The sequence below is a fragment of the Saimiri boliviensis genome, chromosome 6, assembly GCF_048565385.1.
Source record: "Saimiri boliviensis isolate mSaiBol1 chromosome 6, mSaiBol1.pri, whole genome shotgun sequence".
NCBI lineage: Eukaryota > Metazoa > Chordata > Mammalia > Primates > Cebidae > Saimiri > Saimiri boliviensis.
Window position 1 is genome coordinate 47,515,240 of NC_133454.1, and position 23,478 is coordinate 47,538,717.

Consider the following 23,478-nt stretch of genomic DNA (forward strand, 5'->3'; position numbering starts at 1 on the left):
TTTTCTTTTCTTTTTTCTTTCTTTTTTTTTTTTGAGACAGAGTCTGTTCTGTCGATAAGTCTGGAGTGCAGTGGCGTGATCTCAGCTCACTGCAACTTCCACCTACTGGGTTCAAGTGATTCTCCTGCCTCAGCCTCCCGAGTAGCTGGGATTACAGGTGCCCGCCACCACATCTGGCTAATTTTTGTATTTTTAGTAGAGATGCGAGTTTCACCATGTTAGGCTGTTCCCAAACTCTTGACCTCAAGTGACCCGCCTGCCTCAGCCTTCCAAAGTGCTGGAATTACAAGCATGAGCTGTGTCCAACCAACTTGCCATATTTTCTAAGGTCTAATCCATGCCACGTTGAGAGCAACAGTTTGTACATTAGTCCCATGTCTCTTTTTGCTTTTCTTTCTTCATTGTCAATAAACATGTAAAGGACCAAAATGTTTAGGGAACCATGTTGACATACATAGGAGTGTGATGTGGTCTTTGCCCCTCACGTGCCAACAATGTCCTTGGCAGGCAGGTTTGCATGGTTTATATGTTAAGGTTCTATGCCATTAGTAAGGACACTGGGTAGTCAAGAAGGCTCTGAAAATAAAGTAACCAAAAGGTCTGAAGTCTAGACAGCCTTCTTAGAAAAACAAGACTCAGCCCTAAAAGTAAAGGTAACAAACACAGAGAAAGATGACATTCTAGAGAAGGGAAAAGAAACTAAGGTTTGGATTTCTCCTTCCTGGAATTATACTACTAAAAGCATCCTTTCCTCAAACAATTTGTAAGAAATATATCAAACCAAGCTAAGGGCATCTGGGGTTCTATGGGAAGAAGAATGATAACCAATGGCACAAAACCAGACAGCTGCTAGAAGTTATAGGGTATAAAGTGCATGGCATAGCAAGAACATTAGAAATTCATTTACAAAAAAAAAAAAAATTATTCCAGCTGGGTGCAGTGGTGCATGTCTGTAGTCTTAGCTAATTAAGAGGCTGAACAGGACTGTATATTGTTCAAGACTACCCTGAACAATATAACAGATGCCATTTCTAAAATATAAAAAAAAGAAATTTTAAAAAAAGTTTTATTCTTTCTGACAACCCCAACAAAGGGGGAAATTACCTAAGTGTTAGATATAATTGGATCAAGATTTCTAAGAAAATTAGACTCTCATAGTCCAGTGATTCTCCAAAAACTTAAGACGGATCCTTTTAGGTACAACGTTCATATATTGAGTAATTCCTTTTTTTAAAAAATTATTTATTTATTATTTAGAGAGAGTCTTGCTCTTGTTGCCCAAGCTGGAGTGCAATGGAGCAATCTCAGCTCATTGCAACCCCTGCCTCTTGGGTTCAAGCAATTCTTCTGCCTCAGCCTCCCACGTAGCTGGGACTACAGGCAAGCACTACTATGCCTGGCTATTTTGTATTTTTAGTAGAGATGGGGTTTCTCCATGTTGGTCAGGCTGGTCTCAAACTCCCGACCTCAGGTGATCTGCCTACCTCAGCCTCCCAAAGTGCTACAATTATAGGTGTGAGCCACTCTGTCTGGCCCATGTATTAATTCTTACTGTTCATGGTTTTAACATAGGAAAAATAAAACTAATCTGCACCGGGTTTCCCAAAGTCTTCTTTTAAAGTTTTCAGAATAAACATTCTGGGATATTTGGCCTGTAGAAGTCATGTCTGCACACTGAGGGATATGGCTGGAGTCAGGGAGAAAGGAGTTGAGCTCCTTCAGTTTCCAATTTCCAACAAAGATTTAAAAGCAAAAGAAAAAAATGTCACCTTAAGAAAAGGAAAATCAAACTGCTACAATTTATTTAACTTTTTCTTTCACAGGAAATATAAGTATGTAATGTAAACACTGACACAGTACAAGGATCAGGAAGACAAGTGAATTGGACAATACTCTTGCTTTAACACTTTACCACTTCCTGATTTCATTTGCAGCATGAATTACATGGTTATCTAGACTGGCGAAAGTAAAGGCAACATTCAGATTTACAGATAAACCAAAGAGCCTCTGAAATCCAACAATGCCGTAGGGAAGTCTGATCTTTCTGTTGCAAAAAAAAAAAAAAAAAAAATTAAAGCTGGGTATACATCCATTTATCCATTTATCCAAGGCATTTAATGTAAGAGCATAAGAATGCACTGATTAACACATGAGCTTTAATATGCATGTAGAGGGAAAGATTAAATTGTGCCTCTTTCCCTCTTCAGAGAAAATGAAATTAACCAAATTAAAAGCAGAGCTGCCTGATACTGGCCAGAAGACTATATAATCACAGTGATTTATTATTTCAATAAATCCCAGGAAATGCGAAACACAATAAATGATTGCCATTGGAGCTTTACCCAAATGGTCACTCCAGACCTCATGTTGCAGAATCGTATCAGGTTTTCAAGGTTCTCTCCTAGAAATCCAAAGTTGGAAAAATGACCCAAATAAATGGTTGGGATAAAGGCCATCATTATTTAAAACAAAGGGCCTATTTCCAAACTTGAATTCAGTAATAAAGAGTACGGGCTGCAATTTTCTCTTATTATCCCAAAAGATTAAAATAATCTGTCTTTCTTATCATATGACACCTACCAGTCAGGAAGTAAATTTTGATAATAGATGCCTACCGTGTAGACTGGTTCACTAATGGTACTCAGCATCACAAGATTTGGGGGTTCAGATAAGGCTGCTTCAGAGCTAGAAATCAGAGAACCATGAATTTGCCAACTACACCTACTCCCTCACTCAGCCCATGATCTAAGGCTATTAAAAACTATCTGGGCAAGGTGCTGTTGCTCATGCCTGTAATCCTAACATTTTGGGAGGCCAAGGCAGGCGGATCACGAGGTCAGGATTTCCAGACTAGCCTGGTCAACATGGTGAAACCTCATCTCTACTAAAAATACAAAAATTAGCCGAGTGTGGTGGCACATCCCTGTAACCCCAGCTACTCAGGGGTCTGAGGCAGGAGAATTGCTTGAACCCAGGAGGCAGAGGTTGCAGTGAGCCAAGATGGCACCATTACACTCCAGCCTGGGCAACAAGAGCAAGACTCTGTCTCGGGAAAAAAAAAAATTCTCTGTAGTCCCATATCCCTCTATACTCAACAGTCTACAGAGAAATAAGTATCTTGCATGCTTCCTCATTATGGCAAGAAGAACAGTCAGCTCAGGCTGAACACTGATTTTTTGAGGGAGAAATGCTATTCTGAGCAGGTGTTTTGAAATTATTTTTCCCAGGCAAAGCCATCCTTCCTATATTACAAAGTGATGAAGATTTTTTAAAAATGTGTTTATAAAATATCACACGAAAAACACCTTCACAGCAAAAATCATTCATTTCTCTATTCCTTACCTATAATATTTGGTACAGTGTTCTGCCATTTATTGTGCTCTCGCTAAAGAGATACATAGAACAGAGAGATCCAAAATCAGGTTTTAAAAGGGATAGGGAACTGATATTTCTATTTTTAAGGAATCTCTGCATCAACCCTGGCCCTTGTGCTATATTATAATTAAGGTTTTTTTTTTGTTGTTGCTGTTGTTTGTTTTTTAAAGCAAGATGATAAAACAGATCAGCATTATACTACTTTGATTAGAAAAAAGCCACCCATCACAGATGGGCCTCCATTCCTGGATTCTTATTTACTTCTGCAAAACATAGAGGGCTGAGGGCCTTAGCTACTGTGAAGAACAGCACACCATTACTGCAAGTAAGGCAAGATGTTTCACTTATAATTCTCTGCTCTGTAGTCAGATCATATGTGCCAATTTTACTTTGGAAAACAGTAATCATGTATTGAGAATTAAATGCCAGAAACCTTTCAAGCAAGTGGGAGCCCACTCTATCTTCACACACTCCCCAGTTATTCTTCTGTACTGTCTAGACCTATTACCTCTCCAGTACTTCAACTCTGTCTCTGATATTCCTGCAGAGGAGATCTCAAAGAGGAGCTTTTTAATATGGTAAGTAGCCATTTCTTCTGTTATCGCTTCTTTTCTCCTGTCTTGGCATCAGTTCCTTTTCTTTGAAAAAATGAAAGATGGGGCTAGGTGTGTTGGCTCATGCCTGTAATCCCAGCACTTTGGGAGCCCAAGATGAGTGAATCACCTGAGGTCAGGAGTTCAAGACCAGCCTGGCTAACATGGTAAAACCCTGACTCTACTGAAAATACATAAATTAGCCAGCATGGTGGCACACACCTGTAATCCCAACTATTTGGAAGGCTGATGCAGAAGAATCACTTGAACCCAGGAAGCAAAGGTTGCAATGAGCCAAGATCGTGCCACTGCACTCCAGCCTGGGTGACAGAATGAGACTCTGTCTCAAAAAAAAAAAAAAAAAAAAGAAAATGAAAGACAGAACTTCTGAAAAACAGATTCATCCTATTTGCAGATATTCAAAACAGTTACCCTTAGGGAAATAAGGCACCTATAATGTGACCCCAGATTGACTACAGGTATAGTACTGATATTTGGATCCTGTGTGGCTGCATAAAAACATGACTTCCAAACATAAGCACTACTTTCCTGCCACAGGTCAGGCTGTATCTCACAGCACTGTTGTGCTGGTCTAACATGCAAGCAGACTGAAGGCTCCAAAGAACTCAAAGAAATACAGATACAATTCTTACTTAAAACAGAAAGTTACAATAACAGTTGGGTCTCTGGTTAATCTCCTCAGTCCTTTCAAGTAATGTTTTCATGGTTGAGTGAGGAATATGGAGGAGCAATAGATGAGAGTGAGGAAATCTAGGTTCCGGTCCCAGCTCTATCACTTACTGGCTGTATGACCTCAGGCAACTACCCTTACCTCCCCTCAACCCCCACCCCCAGACTGTTTCCTTATCTGTAAAATGGGGATACAAATCACCTGCCTTGTCTACCACATGTTGTGACTGTGAGGATCAAATGAGATGCTATGAAAGTGCCTTGTAAACTGCAGTACTGACTGTAAAGGCTTTTAAAATAAGAGTATATACTTAGTACATTTTAATTAGGTCCTTATCATTGCCTATTTGACTAGAAGTGTCCCATGCAGGATGTGCCTCACAACAGACAGAACTGAAAAATAGGTGCTGTAAATATACACTGGCCCTTTTCACTGGGGGTGGTTTGAAAAAAAAGAAAATTCTTTTTTTTTTTTTTTTTGAGACAGAGTTTTTTGCTCTTGTTACCCAGGCTGGAGTGCAATGGCGCGATCTCGGCTCACCGCAACCTCCGCCTCCTGGGTTCAGGTAATTCTCCTGTCTCAGCCTCCTGAGTAGCTGGGATTACAGGCACGTGCCACCATGCCCAGCTAATTTTTTGTATTTTTAGTAGAGATGGGGTTTCACCATGTTGACCAGGATGGTCTTGATCTCTCGACCTTGTGATCCACCCGCCTTGGCCTCCCAAAGTGCTGGGATTACAGGCTTGAGCCACCGCGCCTGGCCCAAAAAAGAAAATTCTTAATTTCCTCAGCAATGGCTTCAGAATACATTACTTAAAAATGTGATGTCATCCAAATCTACCAATTGATAGAATTAATTTTCTCCAAATATATCCTATACAACTGTAGTTTGGTCTGTTGATATCTTCACACAGAGGAGTCTAGAATTCAAAAAGTAGTGTGCTAACACTAAACAAAAAAAAATACAACCAAATAGTTACAGTTGGTTGTAAAGGAAATAAAAATTAGAGGCATCATTATAATAAAATTAGGTCACAGTTCCTCAAATGGTCACCTTTTTCCTGAGATAGCTCCAGGACAGGGTCCTAGTCCTGTGAAGTGCTTTACAGAAGCTTAGTCTTGCTGGAGGTGAAAAGGACATGTGGGTTGGCAACTAGGCTGTGTTCATTTACAGCACGAGGATTTGAACAAGAAGGTCTGCTGCTAGGAGCTGCCAAACAGCTTTGGTGGAGAAGCCCATATGGCCTAAGAGAGGCTTGCTAGTACTCAGATGCCAGGTCAGAGTGTGGAGAACAGCTTAACACAGCCATCCAGTCCCACGATTTTCAATTCTTCCTGTAAGTTGGTTCTGCTCTTCTCCGGTCTAGTAAATAATTGAACAGAGGAAAAACAATGAGATGCAGAACAATATATCTAACTGTGCATTAGGGCCTTTCTCTGCCTAGCTGCACAAAGTTTACATGCAGAACAGAGACACACACAAGGAGCAAATGCGACTTTGACTAGACTTTGAAATAGACTTTGATTAGCCCAGAGCACCCAGATTCCAGTACTCATGTCAGAAGACTTTTATTACAAATGTTACAGGCGATGACTTGCAGGGAATCAGGTCACTGGAATCACTAGTTAACAAGACGGTTGTCCTTTGGGGCCACAGGTGTATTGCTAACCTCCACTTTTCTTCCTGATTTGCTTTGCTTTCCGGGGTTTGAGGATGGTATAGTTTACGTATACTGTATACTGATCTGACAGGAAGGGGACATAGAATGCCCGCAGCAGCTTTGAAGATCTGAAAAATAAGGGTTAAAAAAAAAAGAATTGTATCATTTGGGAGAATTTACTAATGGTACTAAAAGTGATTAAAAGAAATAAACTAAGCTCTGTAGTAATGATTTTATTTTATTCAAGTGGTACAGAAAAGCTTATTACTTAGGTACTAGATCACAGTGAAAGACTTAATCAAGGCCAAGTACCTTGTCACCTATGTGAAAATTTATTATTGTCCCTAAGAAGCCCTCAGTATACCCTTGCTAATAGCTCTAGGTATTCATTTTGCATTAGAATGTGCCACAGAAAAATTCCACATCAATCAAAGGACTGCTATTGCTGAAATAATTTTTTTTTTTTTTTTTAAGAGTCTTGCTCTTTCACCAGGCTGAAGTGCAGTGGCGCAATCTCGGCTCACTGCAACCTCCGGCTCCCGGGTTTAAGCGATACTTCTGCTTTAGCCTCCTGAGTAGCTGGGACTACAGACATGAGCCGCCATGCCCGGCTAATTTTTGTGTTTTTAGTAGAGATGGGATTTCACCATATTGGTCAGGCTGGTTTCAAATCCTGACCTCGTGATCCGCCCGCCTCAAGCCTCCCAAAGTGGTGGGATAACAGGCAAGAGCCCCTGCGCCCGGCCCCTGAAATGAATTCTTAACATTAAAATGATTTCTGCATCTAAGACACTGGAGGGATTCAAAGTACTCAAATGACCTGGACTCCAGCTCTAAGTTTTCCTGGAGAGGGGAAGAAAACTACATCCTGGGTGCTTATGCATACTGTTCCAGTATTGTCTAAGTCAAGGAAAGAGTCTACACACAAGTTCATGTTGTGACAATATCTCCCTGGTAAATTCTAATCATCTACTTATTACTGAAATATAAGAATGGAAAAACTAAATTTCTCATGAATTTCTGAAGAATGTGAAAAGTGCTTATACTTTGAATATATTATCAGCCGGGCGTGGTAGCTCACATCTGTAATCCCAGCATTTTGGGAGGCCAAAGCAAGGTGTGGCTCTCTTGAGGTTAGGAGTTCAAGACCAGCCTGACCAATAAGGTGAAACTCTGTCTCTACTAAAAATACAAAAAAATTAGCTGGGCGTAGTGGTGCATGCCTGTAATCCCAGCTACTCAGGAGGCTGAGGCAGGAGAATCACTTGACTCGGGAGGCAGAGGTTGCAGTGAGCTGAGATCGTGCCACTGCACTCCAGCCTGGGTGACAGAGTGAGACTCCATCTCAACAAAAATAAATGTAAAAAACAGATGAATAAATATATTATTTAATCCATTGGATAATCCTATGAGGAAGTGGCATTATTATCCCTATTTTATAAATGGGAAATTAAAGCTTAAACTTGCTCAGGGTTACAGAGTAAGTGACAGAGGCCTCATTCAAATCCAGGTTTGACTCGAGAGTCTGCACTCTTAACCATTATGGTTTATCATGCATCCCAGGAATAACCTAACAGGATTTGTCATTTCCTAGAAAAAGTTGTAGTGATAGTTTTAAATTCCGTATGGAGTATTACTTCCTGACTGTGATTTCTGAGTCTGAAAATCAAAAGCTGGCCTAGTTACTGCCATCCTGAATGAGGTAGCTGAAGGTGTTCCACTGCCAGTCCTTTATCAAATTCTAACTTGTAAATGTCATGTCAACGTGGCATTTGTACTGGCAGCCTACCCTTGTATTTGGCAGACTCCTACAATGCCTGCATACAATGATACTGTGCTTGGCATGCACGCCTCTTAGAGATTCTTCCCAACTAGGATGCTGGCAGTGCCCTGTGCTCTGTGAGATTCACTTCACTTCAACAGAGATTCACGTCACTTCAACAGTGAACTTTATCAAGGGCTTTGATAGAGAATGGAGGTTTGGAGAAGAGACACAAGACAAAGCAGGCTCCAGCAAATAAAATGAACAGGAGAAAGAAGTATTTATCCTAGTCAAGGAGAAGTTAATGGCCAGGCACAGAGGCTTATGCTTGTAATCCCAATATTTTGAGAGGCTGAGGTGGGAGGATCCCTTGAACCCAGGAGTTTGAGCCCAGCCTGGGCAACAAAGTAAGACCTGTGTTTACAAAAAATGTTTAAAAATTAGCCTGGCAGTTGGGAGGCCGAGACGGGTGGATCAACAAGGTCAGGAGTTCCAGATCAGCCTGGTCAACATGGCAAAACCCCATCTCTACTAAAAATTAAAAAAAAAAAAAATTAGCCGGGTATGGCAGTGCATGCCTGTAATCCCAGCTACTCGGGAGGCTGAGGCAGAACTGCTTGAACCCGAGAGGCAGAGGTTGCAATGAGCCAAGACCGAGCCACTACAGTCGATCCTGGGTGGTAAGAGCAGAACTCTGCCTCAAAAAAAAAAAAAAAAAATAGCGTGGCAGGGTGGCATGCATCTGAAGTCCCAGCTATTCTGAAGTTTGAGCTGGTAGTATGGCATATGCCCAGGAGGTTGAGGCTGCAGTGAGCTGTGATCATGCCACTGGACTCCAGCCTGGGTGACAGGGCAAGATATTGTCTCAAAAAAAAAAAAAAGTTAATTTACTCTTTTCATCTACACTGCACAAACAGGGTGAAGAGTAGAAACAGAAAGATGCAAAGTAGAGCAAACTCCTATAAGCTTTAGTTAAAAAAAAAAAAAGTATAAAACGAACAAGTATAATTTCTATTCTGGTTGACTCTACAATAAAAGCTTCATTAATATAGTCATTGTATATTTTTGGTCAACTCAGTCCTTGGTATAACCTCACGGTCCACTGGACCCAATTTTAGTGTTTGACTTTCTTTTTTTTTTTTTTTTTCAAGAGACAGTGTCTCACTATTTTGCCCAGGCTGGCCTTGAACTCCTAGGCTCAAGCAGTCCTACTGCCTCGATCTTCCAAAGTGCTGAGATTATAGGCATAAGCTACCTCTCCTGTCCCAGGGTTTTACTTTCTTTTTGTAGCAATTCCTTACTATATGGGAGAATTGCTAGTTCATAATTTCATTCTTTTTAGAGTCTCCCAAAAAACAAAGATAAATTATATTTTTATTTACTTATTTTGAGACAGGGTCTTGCACTGTTGCCCAAGCTAGAGTACAGTGGCACGATCATAGTTCACTGCAGCCTCAACCTCCTGAGCTCAAGCAATCCTCCTGCCTCAGTTTCCTAAGTACCTGGGCTACAAGTGTGCTTGGCTAACTTTTTATTTTTCATAGAGATGGGATTTCATTATGTTGTCCTGGCTGGCCTTGAACTCTTGGGCTCAAGGCTGCCTCAGCCTCCCAAAGTGTCAGGATTACAGGCATGCACCACCATGCCTGGCCTTATATTTAAAAATAGAATAAAACTCATTCTATCTTGTAATTACCATAAGGGCCCACTTTTTATAAATCTAAGGTACATTACAGGATCTTGGTGATCTTATTTTTTTCTGTATCTTGAATTATTTACAACTATGCTTTAAAAATGCAATTGTAAAATAAGTAATCATGATTGCATTATCCTTCCATTTTTTTTATGGCATTGCCCAAAATATTGTGTCATCTTTAAATAAGGTATAAATGATTGGTGACACTATATTTGTAGTCTGCATTTAACTTTCATTGAACATAATTCAGAATCCAACATTTTTAAGTTACTGCTAATGAGAAGAAAATGGACAGAGGAAGATATTTCATGATTCTTAGACAAATCGGAAGATGAATACAAAGGGACCAATAGCAGGCATCCAGACCTAATGATGATAGTGAAATTGATCTTACAAGCAAAATGTCAGACTAAGAGTCTTCATATGACAATACACTAGATGAATTTCTTCAAACTCAAGAACTGATGAGCAAACAATATATTTCTAAGGACAAAAAGGAAATAAAGTATTCTTGTATAGTCAGTCATTCAGCAAGAAAGACTTTATCATATAATGTTTTATAATAAGACCATGGATCACAGTGTTATGCTAAAATGACATGTCGCTATATTCTTTCATCTTTTATGCTATTTGTATGTCAAATTTTACTTGATACAGTTCATAAGTGAACAAATGCTGAAGGCAGGTATGCAAAGGTAGAATACAGATGGAAGAATAAAACTGGAAATATACAGATGATGATTCTTTTTTTTGAGATACGGTCTCACTCTGTGGCCCAGGCTGGAGTGCAGTGGCATAATCTCGACTCACTGCAGCTTCGACCTCTCGGGCTCAAGCGATCGTTCCACCTCAGCTTCCTAAGTAGCTGGGACCACAGGTGCATACCACCACACCTGGCTAATTTAAAAAATTTTTTTTCATACAGGTAAGTCTCATTATATTGCCCAGGCTTGTCCTGAACTCCTAGGCTCAAGCAATCCTTCTGCCTTGGCCTCCCAAAGTGCTGGAATTACAGGCATTAGCCAACATGCCCAGCCTATAAAATAACTTGAAAATATAGAAAACACAGAGGGTCCATTGGACTGAGATATTTCTGAAATTGTCAGAAAATGATCTTGGACTGATTCCATTCAGAATTTGGAAAAATAAATTTCCTGATCACCAGGTATGAATAAAAGAGAGAGGGGAAAAAAAAGAATTTAAAAAAGAAACTATCTTGGTCTGCACATGGGATGTTTCATCATCAAAAACAATGACTAGTTGCTTGGGTGCAATGGCTCACTTGAGGTTAGGAGTTCAAGACCAGCCTGGCCAACGTGGTCAAACCCTGTCTCTACTAAAAATACAAATATTAGCTGGGCATGGTGGTGGGTGCCACTCGGGAGGCTGAGGAGGAGAATTGCTCGAACCTGGGAGATGGAGCTTGCAGTGAGCCAAGACTGTGCCACTGCACTCCAGCCTGGGTGACAGTGTATGAATCTGTCTCAAAAACAAAAGAAAATAAAACACTGACTAGGCAGGTGTTGTGGTTTGCTCCTGTAATCCTGGGTATGTGAAAGAATTGCTTGGGCTCAGGAGTTCAAGGCCAACCTGGGCAAAACATAGCAAAACCGCTTTTCTAAAAAATAAAAAAATAACTGGCTGGACTGAAATAGAACAAGGACTACCATGTATTATTGTAGAGTTCAAAAGGCAAGATAAAACAAAGGTGAAAATAAAAGAGATTGGGACAAAATGTTTGCAATATATGTACCAGATGATTTTCATCTAGACTATATAAACTGTTCCTGTGATCAATAAGACAATTCAACAGAAAAAAATGACAGAAGACATAAATACAGAAGAGAAATGCAAATGGTTGATAAACATGAAATAATATCCAATCTTACCAGGAATCAGGGAAATGCAAGACTAGACATAATTTTCAATAGTCAGGTCTGCAAAAGCTAAAAAGCCTGACAGTATCAAACACCTATGAGGAATCAGGAAACAGATATTACCGGTGAAAGTGTAAACCTGCCTGGCCACTTAGAAAGGCATTTTTAGCAGTATCAATTAAAACAAAAATTATGCAGTCCCTATGATATAGCAGAGGACTTTTACTTTGTACTTTACATCATATTATTTATTTGCTTGCTTTACAAACAATCTATGTGGTTTTCCATTTGCTATAATAGAAAATTTCAAATATATGTAAAAGTAGATAAATTTATTACTTATAATAATATTTTTAAACCAGTAGACAAATGTTTAAATAAAGGAAACCCTCGATTTTCCAAACAAAAGCCACCAAACAAACAAAAAAATCAATGTGCCTACTATATGTAAGCATTTGTGTGCTGGCTCTGAAGATATATAAGTCTCTGTTCTCAAAGGGCTAATAAGCTAATTAGGTAGAAACAGATTATGAATGATACATCATCATAACTTAGCATATGCTAAATTCTAAACAGCTGAAACAGAAGTTCAAAGTGATAATACAAACATTTAGACGGGAGGTCAAATGCTGAGGGCTGGGTAGGTAGGTGTATAAGCAGTATTTAATAAATATGTAATACATCATTTCATTTTATCCATCCAATATTCCAAGGTACACTAAGCAGGAAAAGCAACTTGTCTAACTATAACCAAATCTACAGGCATCTCAGGTTAAATACTCTGTCCATTCAGCAGCAACTAAAGGTGGACTGAATAAATCTCAAACTCTTTCTCACTGCTTGCAAAGCCCTAGGAGATCTAGCCCTTGCCTAATTGTCCCACTTCACCTTGTGCCATCTTCCTCCCGGATCTCTACACTCTGGCCACACCAGTTTCCTTTCAGTTCTTCAAAAATACAAGCTCCTCCTACCTTAGAGCCTTTGCAGAGATGCTGTCACCTCAGCCAGGAACACTCTTCCACCCTGTTTTTCTCATAACTGAGTCCATTTCATTTTTCATGTCTCAGCTTAAAAGTTATATCCTTTGGCCTGGCACAGTGGCTGATGCCTGTAATCCCAGCCCTTCAGGAGGCCCAAGCAGGTGGATGACTTGAGGTCAGGAGTTCGGGACCAGCCTGGCCAACACTGTCTCTACTAAAAATACAAAATTAGCCAGGCATGGTGGCGGGCGCCTATAATCCCAGTTACTCGGGCAAAAGAATCACTCTAACTCAGGAGGTGGAGGTTGCAGTGAGCCAAGATTGTGCCACTGCACTCCAGCCTGGGTGACAGAGTAAGACTCCATCTCAAAACAAACAAACAAACAAACAAAAAAACCCATAAACCAAAGTTACCTCTTTTGAGAGGTCTTCCGACAATCCTAGGTTTCCACCTCTCCCTTCTTTTTTCTCAGCGCACCTGTGTGTTTCTTCATTATACGCTTCACAGTTTGTACTATTTATCTGTTGGTTAACTGTTTATTGTCTGCCCTCCCCCCAAAACACACTCAAATTCTAGGGGCCACGCCTGTTTTATCTGCCAATATGTGCCTGGCATATAGTAAATTTTGAAAAACAAATGTTGGATGGATGGAAGGAAGGATGAAGGGATGGACTGCTGAAGAAAGTGAGGGAGGGATAGTACACAGATGAGACATGGGTTTAATTCAATTTAGTTTAACCACAAGTGAATGAGCTGCATGTCAAGGAATGGGTTGAATGCCAGGAACACAATGATGGTTCTACTCTCAATAAGGAATTCAAAGTCCAAGTGAATTTGTGGTTTGGAATAACCATCTTGCTAAGGACAAACATAGGTATGACTTAGGAAACATTCAAGAAACATCCTGATTTGCCAAGCTCTCTCAGTGTATAATCACAAGAAATTCAGCATCAAATTCTAAATAACATATTCAGGAAATAAGGATGCATTTCTAGTTAAGCCAGAACACAAAACTACAAAAAAGGTGAGAATTACATAGAAGCAAAAGCTAAGAAGGATCTATTTAACATCAGAGTATGGCACTGGAAAAAAAAAATCCTTTAGAAGGCAAACCTCCTTTTCTCCTGCAGATTATCTTTAATAGCATTATCGATCTATAACACACAAAGTCACTAACTAATCTCTTCTAGAAGATGGAATGAGAAAGCAGCCAATATATGCTTAGGCCCATTCTCACCTTTAAGCTGGGATGGGAATATTCTGCAATTTTTTTTTCTTTTGAGACAGGGTCTCACTCTTCCACTTGGGCTGGAAGTGTAGTAGTGTGATCCCAGCTCACTGCAGCCTTGACCTCCAGGGTTCAAGTGATCCTCCCACCTTATCCTCCTCAGTAGCTTGGACCAAGGTGTATCCCACCATTCCCAGCTAATTTTTTGTCTTTTTGTAGAGATAGAGTCATATTATGCTGTCCAGGCTAATCTCAAACTCCTGGGCTCAAATGATCCTCCCACCTTGGCCTCCCAAAGTGCTGGGATTACAGGTATGAGTCACTGCACACAGCCTGTGACTTTTTTTCTTTAACCAAAAGAACAAGCTGGCTTGAATTCTTCATTTCTAACATTCCAGCTGCTATTCTAGATTATCTTATCATCAATAGCTTTAATATACTAAGCATAACTTGGGCATTTTGAATTTATTATGTTGTATTGTTGCTGAAAAAAGGACATCAAATTGGTAATTTGCCTTTATAAAAGGAAAGAGCAGTTAGTTGTGCATTGGAATAACATGTATGTCCACACATGGAAACAAAGATCAAACCAAATCACAGACAAAACTAATGCCTATCAAAACTCATACAATAATGTCTGTAATAAAGCGAAATGCCAAAGTACTGCCTTAGGGCAGCACAGGTAGCATGATTTAGGGAGACATAAATATGTGCCTCTATCATGGAAACTGAAATAATTCCCCTCCCAGCGAGAAAGTCACTCGAGTGATTCAAGGATGAAACAAACCTGGACAAAGCAATTGCCTGAACAGTATAATTAGCTCATGGCTCAGAATGTTTTCTAATTCAATTACCAGCTCTATTTATGAGCGCTGAAGAGCATTCTGCTGTGGAGATTTAAATCTGCTCTTGCTGACATCAGTGAATAACTGGCTGCCAGTCCCTGATGTCACCAGTTCAGCAGGCACAAATGGAAATGCTGGGTCAATTTTTCATTTTAAAAAGAAAATATCCTAGTATCTAGGTTTTCTTTCTTTTTTTAAAAGACAGGATCTAGCTTTGTTGCCCAAGCTGGAGTGCAGTGGCATGATCATAGATCACTGCAGCCTCGACCTCCTGGGTTCAAGTGATTCTCCCTGATCTGTCTCCAGAGTAGATGGGACTACAGGTATGTGCCACCACACCTACCTAATTTATTATCATTATTATTAACAGAAACAGAGTCTTACTATGTTGCCCAGGATGGTATTAAAACTTCAAGCAATCCTGTGGCCTCAGCCTCCCAAAGTAGTGGGACTGCAGGCACGAACCACCATGACTGGCCCAGGTCTTGTCCTGTCTTCTTTCTCCTCTCTTATCTTCTCCTCTCCTCTCTTTCTTTGTTACATCCATCCATCTATCCCATCATCCATCCATCCAACCAATCATTAATATCCCTTGTAAACCTGTAATCTAAGCCCACTGCCAGTTGTCTTTCCAGTTGCAGCTTTTTCAAGCTAGTTTCCTTCTCTCTTGCATTTAGCTCACTCTTCAGTGAGAGATTTTCTGCAACTGCAAACTTCAGTGCAGAACTTGCCTTTTGCAGCTATCTTCAGTTCTGAAGAGAATCTCAGAATTCCTTCAAGACTTAGTGATAGTCAACCTAATAGTTCCATATCAAGCAATTTAAGAACATCTCAAAAAGCTGGTACAGAGCAAAAATGTGACTGTTATTTAATAGTTTTTAAAAGGAAATGTGGAGAGAGACATTATTCTAATGGTACCTAATGCAAAGGTGACTCACAACCCTGTTATACAAAAGAGGAGTCCCATGCTGTATGTTATACTACACTAGTCCCTTGAGGATGGAACTTTATCTAACTGCTCTATCTCTAGTTTTCAGGAAAGTGCCACAGAGAGTACTCAATAAATTGTCTGTGAATGAATGAATGCCTATGCTCTGACTCTTAAACCAGAGCATCTGGTTTACCTCCCACCCTTCTTACAATATTCATCTTCCACAAGGAAAAGGAAATATCAAAAATAAGCTAAAGTTATTTTTTCTGTTCTCTTCCTAAGCAATTCACTCCTAAAGCCATTAGGTGGGGCAGAACAAAGTAGAAGTCTAGAGTGGGGAGTTGGCGACTCTGGTGGCTCATGGGATGTCAAGAGTACAAGTGAGGCATGACAGACATGTTGACAAAGAAAATATACCGCAAAAGGTCACATAAGTGTATAATGGCAATATACCCCACAGATGGCCGTTTAGACAGAATTTGCTCAATCAACACTATCCATGTGACCAGTATGATATTTTACTTTCAGCAGGCATGTTCAATGAATATTCACGATTTTTACTATCTGGAGCAACCCCCAAAAATCCATTATGTGTAATGACTAGGAAGTTTGCTGAGACACAAATTGGAATCACAGCATCATGAGACTGGTATATAGAGTGAATCATTCCACTGATTTGTGGCCTTGGCCACCATCTGGCATAAAATCATAACCTTTTGATCAGTCACCTTTCGCAAATATTCGGAATGAGGAACTGGGGAAAAATGCTGTTAGGCAACTGGCCATTTTCTGACCTCAGTCCCATCAAGCTTGCTGGAGAAATGCTCTTCACCAGTCTTTTTCCCTGACAGCTACTTAAAGATAAAGATACTATATGTGCCATTCATCATTCCTGGGGAGAAAATGCCAACGTTCTAGAGAGTTTTTGTCCCTGCTCTTTGGATCCTCATTTGGGCTTCTTTTACATGACAAACAGAAGAAGAATTAGGGGTCACGTAAGCAAATGATTCTGGCAAGGTTTACAGAGATGAAATAAACAGTGCGTATGCTTTAAAATAATTCGATGAGGCCGGGCGCGGTGGCTCAAGCCTGTAATCCCAGCACTTTGGGAGGCCGAGGCAGGTGGATCACGAGGTCAAGAGATCGAGACCATCCTGGTCAACATGGTGAAACCCCGTCTCTACTAAAAATACAAAACATTAGCTGGGCATGGTGGCGTGTGCCTGTAATCCCAGCTACTCAGGAGGCTGAGGCAGGAGAATTGCCTGAACCCAGGAGGCGGAGGTTGCGGTGAGCCGAGATCGCGCCATTGCACTCCAGCCTGGGTAACAAGAGCGAAACTCCGTCCCAAAAAAAAAAAAAAAAAAATTCAATGATCTTTATTTTACCAAATAAGGGCATCAGAAGCTTCTGAAGGAAACCTTATACCAGCTTTTTTCTATTTTATTCTAGTATAAATCCAGTTTTAGGAATGTGAAATACATAAAATAACAAATATATATTTTCTAAGACTCTATAATATGCTAGGAGTTGTAGAGAATCAACATGTAATGTGGTTCTACCCCTCAAGGAACTTAGAACAAAGACTTCTGATGATGCCACCTGCTTAGGCTAAGCCAGTTAAAAGCAGTGGTGGTCCTAAAACACATTATTCACTCTTCAAACTGGCAAGTCTCTATGGCATGGACTTAGAGAACAAATAATCTGTAAATGGATTCTTTCTAGAGAACTCATTTCACAACAATGGAGAGCAGACTCTCTAAGCTTTGGAAAAATGAAAAAAGGTTTATTCTTCTTAAAATTTCAGCAGATCTTAACGATTAAGCAGCTGAATTATGGCAAAATGCCATGTGTTTTGAAGCCAAATCTGGCCTGGGACAGCTCTGCCAGATGAAGGGTCTCTGGAAAGTATCCAAGGAGAACAAGAGGAGGAAAAGCCAAAAACTGATAGTGAAACAGAAAGTATAAGAGAATAAAAGTTGGTAAATACAAAAACAGAGAAACTCTGGTCTCTTCTTCCTTACTGTTTCTCAGTATTCTTGGCCTCACTGAGGATGCTAAGGGTACCACCATGATTGACATACAGGGAAAAAACAAAAATACTTCAATTACTGCTTAGAAGGGAGAACTAATTCTACCCAAAGAGAGAAGCACCATCTGAAACATGTCTAACTATTGGCCTGCAACCAAATTCTGCCATGGAGTGGAGTTTCCCCTTCCACCTGGGTAATAAGAAGCTGCAGATGGAAACAGCCTGCTGGACTATTGACTATTGTGTGCACCATATGTCTCTTTTGTAAGAAATCATCTTTAAAAAGAAAAGTTTCAAAGATTATCCAACATGGATGGAAATGGTATTAAAAGATATGTAGTGGCTGAAGTCTAATTATTTTCACCTTGAGCATGAACTATTCAATTGGCTTGCTGCCAATGAACAGAATGAGGAGGAAGTAGTACTGTGTGATTTCTAAAGCTAGGTCATAAAAAACTATAGAGGTCTTTAGATGCTGACTCTTGGAAGTCAGCCACCATACTATAAGGAAGCCCAGGCCACATAGAGAAGACATAGATAGGTGTTATGGCTGACAGCTCCAGCTGAGATTGAGCCAAGAGCCAGCATCCAGACAGATGAGTGAAAATGCCACTCAGATGCTCCCAGCCCGAGCCATTATCTGATGGCTAATGTATTAGAGACCCTGAGTAAGAACTGGCTAGTTGAGCCCTTCAACTTCTAGAACCATGAGAGAAACAATAATCAACTGTTGTCATTTTTTTTTTTTTTTTTTTGAGACGGAGTTTCACTCTTGTTACCCAGGCTGGAGTGCAATGGCACGATCTCAGCTCACCGCAACCTCCGCCACCTGAGTTCAGACAATTCTCCTGCTTCAGCCTCCTGAGTAGCCGGGATTATAGGCACGCGCCACCATGCCCAGCTAATTTTTTGCATTTTTAGTAGAGACGGGGTTTCACCATGTTGACCAGGATGGTCTTGATCTCTTGACCTCGTGATCCACCCGCCTCGGCCTCCCAAAGTGCTGGGATTACAGGCTTGAGCCACCGCGCCCGGCCAACTGTTGTCATTTTTACGCCACTAAGTATAGATGAGTGTTATACAGCAATAACTGGAACAAATGCTTCTGGCTAATTTACCCTTTATAGTGATCACTCCAATGGTCTTATCTTCCAGAGAGAAATAGCTCTGCTTATGCTAGAGCTAAGTGCTGGCTCCCTTCAACCAGATTGCCCTCTCCAACATAGGACAATAAGGAATATATAAGTGCCATAGACTCTTTAGGCTTCATAGCTGCTGGGTTCACCTCTTAGAAGCTAAAAGGAAAGCCATGGTCTTAATAAAGTCCCCAGAGCAGCTGAAGTTCAGTGGCCACTAAGAATCTTACGCTAGGCACTGGAAGAACATAATAAGCAGTATATGTTATTAGCACAGTCCCCAACTTGCTGCTGTACAGGCCCTTTGACTAGAAAAGGCCCCTCTCCTACCATACCAGCTTAAGGTTTCAACATCTAACTCCTTATTTTTATTTACTCTTCATCTGTAATTGCCTCGCCAACATGGTGAAACCCTATCTCTACAAAAAATATAAAAATCAGTTAGGTGTAGTGGTGCATGCCTGTAGTCCCACCTATCTAGGAGGCTGTGATGGGAGGATGGCTCAAGCCTGGGAGGTGGAGGCTGCAGTGAACAGAAATTGCCTCACTGCACTCCAGCCTGGTCAACAGAGTGAGACTGTGTCTCAAAAAGAAAAATATAGAGAAAAATAAAACCTCACAATCCCCAAACTAAAGGTGAAAGCAAAGCAAGCAAGACAAAAAGGGACCTAAAATGAAGGAGGAAACAGTGGGTGGAAAGTGGCTGTGCAAGCCACTGGCAGAGCCTCCCAACTTGTTTCCAAAACTACAAACAGGCCCTGTTGCTCATGAAGCCAACTCTTACATCCCACCAGAGGCATTTCCCACCAGACTCCCACAAGCAAACACTCTCAGCACACTTAGAAAGGCACCCACCATTGAGCTGGTGATTTACTGCAACACTCTCCCTTCACTCCTCTCTGGGGACTGTCAGAGTAGGCATTATTACATCTGCCCACTTGTTAGCTATTTTATTCATGCAGCAATTTTATCATGTTTCAAAGAAAAAAAAATTCTCTTTTATTTTAGAAAGTATGTAATATGAGATGACCACAGAGTAACAAATGTGTCTGCTCTAAAAAGTAATAATGTTAAATAGTTTAGACTCCATATCCTGAGAGTCTGATAAACCTTTATAAAATTAGCCAGACAGACACGGCAAAATCAGGGAATGGAAGTTGCAGCTCTGGTACTAGTTGTGTGAGCAGCAACTAGAACATGGTGATTAAGATCTTATGCCTGGATCTTGTCTCAAACTAATGGAGCCTGGGGTTTGTAGGCCTCTAATAAGGCAAAGAAGAAGCCAATTAGGAAAAGAAGTGAACGAACATCTGAGCCGTCATTCTCTCAAATGGTCTAATACCAGTTAGCCTTATTTAGTAAGTACTTCTCCATTAGTCCAACAATACGGATATTGCCTATCTTGCAACAACTTCAACAGAAAACAGGCTTCTTCACACATTCACAGACATGTGGAATTCCTAAATTTGCCCCAATCACAAAATTGTCCCAATAATCTTCAGATTGCAACTCCCTCAAGTGGAAACTCCAATTACATATAGCTCACAGTATGATTCCTTTTTCTTTTTCTCTGAGATGGAGTCTCACTCTGTCGCCCAGGCTGGAGTGCAGTGGCACGATCACAGCTCACTGCAACCTCCACTTCCCAGTTGAAGTGATTCTCCTGCTCAGCCTCCTGAGTAGCTGGGATTATAGGCATGCATTACCACGCCTAGCTAATTTTTTGTATTTTTTTAGTAGAGACTGGGTTTTACCATGTTGGTCAGGCTGGTCTTGAACTCCTGACCTCGTGACCCACCTGCTTTGGCCTCCCAAAGTGCCGGGATTACAGGCATGAGCCACCGTGCCCAGCCATGATTCCTTTTTAAAAACAAAAAAACAAAAAACATGCTGGTACTGCCTTCAAACTACCCTGATTGCTTCTCTTCCAGACAGCTGAGGCCCAATCTAGGCTACAATGACAAAGAATGTTAGCAAGTTACATAAGTAAACTATGGGCAAATCCACATAGTAAATGGACTGTGGAGCAAAGAAACTGTATCTATATACTTCTTTCTCCCATCCTGCTTTTTGGAACAATTCTTTTTATTCTGGTCACATTAAAGCAAGATGACCATATATTTCAATGTATCCAGGACAGCATCCCTTTTACGTTCAAGACTCTGATGTAGATGATACATTATAGATTACCTTACATAAAAGCAAATTCAGGCCGGGCGTGGTGGCTCAAGCCTGTAATCCCAGCACTTTGGGAGGCCAAGGCAGGTGGATCACGAGGTCAAGAGATCAAGACCATCCTGGTCAACATGGTGAAACCCCGTCTCTACTAAAAATACAAAACATTAGCTGGGCATGGTGGCGCGTGCCTGTAATCCCAGCTACTCAGGAGGCTGAGGCAGGAGAATTGCCTGAACCCAGGAGGTGGAAGTTGCGGTGAGCCGAGATCGCGCCATTGCACTCCAGCCTGGGTAACAAGAGTAAAACTCCATCTCAAAAAAAAAAAAAAAAAAAAAAAGCAAATTCAAACCAGCCAAAGAAGTAAATAGAATTTTTTGATGCTGACTTTGGGCCCTTCATCCAATAGGCATTTTATATCTTTGCATTTTTATTCATAATTGCTTCCTGAATTAAATAAGTGATTCTTCCCTCCTCACTACCAGTACTTATTTAATCCTACTTTTCTTCACCTCAAGCACCCCCTCCTTCAGGAAGCCTTCCAAGTGTACTCTAACCTCGACAGGTCCCTCCTTTCTTTAAAGTTCCAGCACACGATTTAGTACCTTAACACTATTTTCAAGTTGCCTTCATATGTGTAGGTCTTCCTACAAAAATTATAAGTTATTCAAGGGAAAAGTCTGTGTCTAATTACTTCTTTTATGTGCTTTAAAGCATTTAACTCCATCATAAGGACATAACAGATACTCAGTAAAAACTTTCTGATCTCCAAACCTGCCTAACCAGCTGACTTAAGGACATACGTACCAGGAAGACTCCAGGTGTCTCCCCACAGCTCACTCTTCTTGCAGCACCCCGTACTTTCCTCTTAAAGAACATACCACATTTTGTAATTATATATTGATTTGTGTGGCTATTTGTTTAAGGTCAGCCTCACCACTGTATTGTAAAATCCAAGACAACAGGGACCTGGTATGTATTGTTGTTTATTCTTGTCTACCTACAATCTATCACAGTGCCCGGCAGTGTTCAATAAATATTTGCCGACTGGATGGATGATGGGTGGACAGACGGACAATGGAAGAAAGAAGAAACGATCTCAGAGAAATAAACAATAAAGAAAGCAGGTTTAGATTTTAGGAACTTAAACATTTGAGAAATTAACCTACTTACATTTCTAAACAGATCAAGTACCTGTGTGTCATAGGCTTATTAAAACCTTTTCCTTTTCTCAGAAAGAGCTAAAGAATAGGTCTGCAGCAGCCATCTTATCTAGGTTCTAAGACATAAGTGACCATTAGATGCAAATGGACCATTATTTCTCCTTAATATATAAATTGCTAAAGTACAAAACCATTGTTTCAAGATGATAGAGGAACTTTAATTGCTCCAGTAAATAGGTCTGAAGGTATTTCAAAATTATGCTCACAAAAGCATTTCAGGCACCACGTCGGAGTGACAGCTCTGAGGCACAATCTGACAGTAAGGTCTACCATAATTGGCCCCAAGTCAGCAACATGAGATGTCATGGTGCTGACAGATATGAACTGCTGTGGCAAAACTGACTGTAGGATCCTGCTGTTTTTGCAGTTAGATCAATACACACTAGAAAATGCTGAGGAATATAAATGTAAAGAAAACCACCATAATTCTGGAACCCTAGACAGCCTGCTAATTAATTAAAAAGCCTAACATTTCTATATAATGCTTTAGAATGTAAACAGACTTTCATATATTCAATCCCATTTCATTCTTATAACATGACAATCCCAGAAAATACATAAAATAGTTATCTGTTTTACTGATATGTTAATTTTGGAATCAGAAAGGTACGAACAGAAAGTGGCCAAGATTAAATTCACAAGTCTTCAAACCCCATGCCGTCTTCAACATACTTGGCACATGGACAGTACCTCTTTGGCTCTTATCCCAAATAGTTATTTCTTTCTCAACAGGTGGTTGTGAAAATCATGCCCTGAGCACAATTTATGGGAAATGAAAACCCTCTGAAGGCATTCCCCAGTTACCAGGAAGGTTGTTTGAGATCTGCTGTCCCCTCAGAGCTGGGGATCTTTCCAGGCTCATGTCTCATGTTGTCACAGTTTTCTCAACTCAAAAATAAAGATACAATAGACTCCCACCCCAAATACTATAACAAATAACAAGCCAGGTACCAAGATACACGTGTGATGCTAAGAACTTTCATCACTGCTGCATCTATCTTTCCAGCTGTCTCCTATTACTACCCCAATTCTGGCAATGTTTAGAACACCTACCATGATCCTACCTCCTTTCACTGTCTCTCTCTCTCCCAATACTTTCCCCCAACTTCCCCCCTTAGCAACTTAAGGTCACACTCATTAGATCACTTCCCTGCAGAAACCTGCAGCTCCTTTGTCCCGTCAGGCTGTGCTGAACTTTCTTAACTAAAACCCAACCCCCTGCACAAAGATGTGCAAAGAAGGTTCATAGTAGCATTATTCCTCATAGCCAAA

The 23,478-nt window shown here is 40.5% G+C and overlaps 1 protein-coding gene across 8 annotated transcripts in view; it reads right to left on the reverse strand.

The window, feature by feature from the left end:
• Positions 1-23,478, reverse strand: part of ALG9 (ALG9 alpha-1,2-mannosyltransferase) — a 98,674-nt gene continuing 75,196 nt past the window's right edge. For 3 of the 8 annotated variants that reach the window (XM_010334580.3, XM_010334579.3, XM_039470820.2), the window contains exons 15-16: positions 6,330-6,448; positions 4,319-6,022 (exon numbers count right to left, since the gene is read on the reverse strand). In XM_010334580.3, coding sequence (XP_010332882.1) covers positions 5,985-6,022; positions 6,330-6,448 — 157 coding nt within the window. In that variant the 3' untranslated portion in view covers positions 4,319-5,984. The other 5 variants (XM_003923718.3, XM_003923719.3, XR_744271.3 and 2 more) reach the window with 4 other exon arrangements.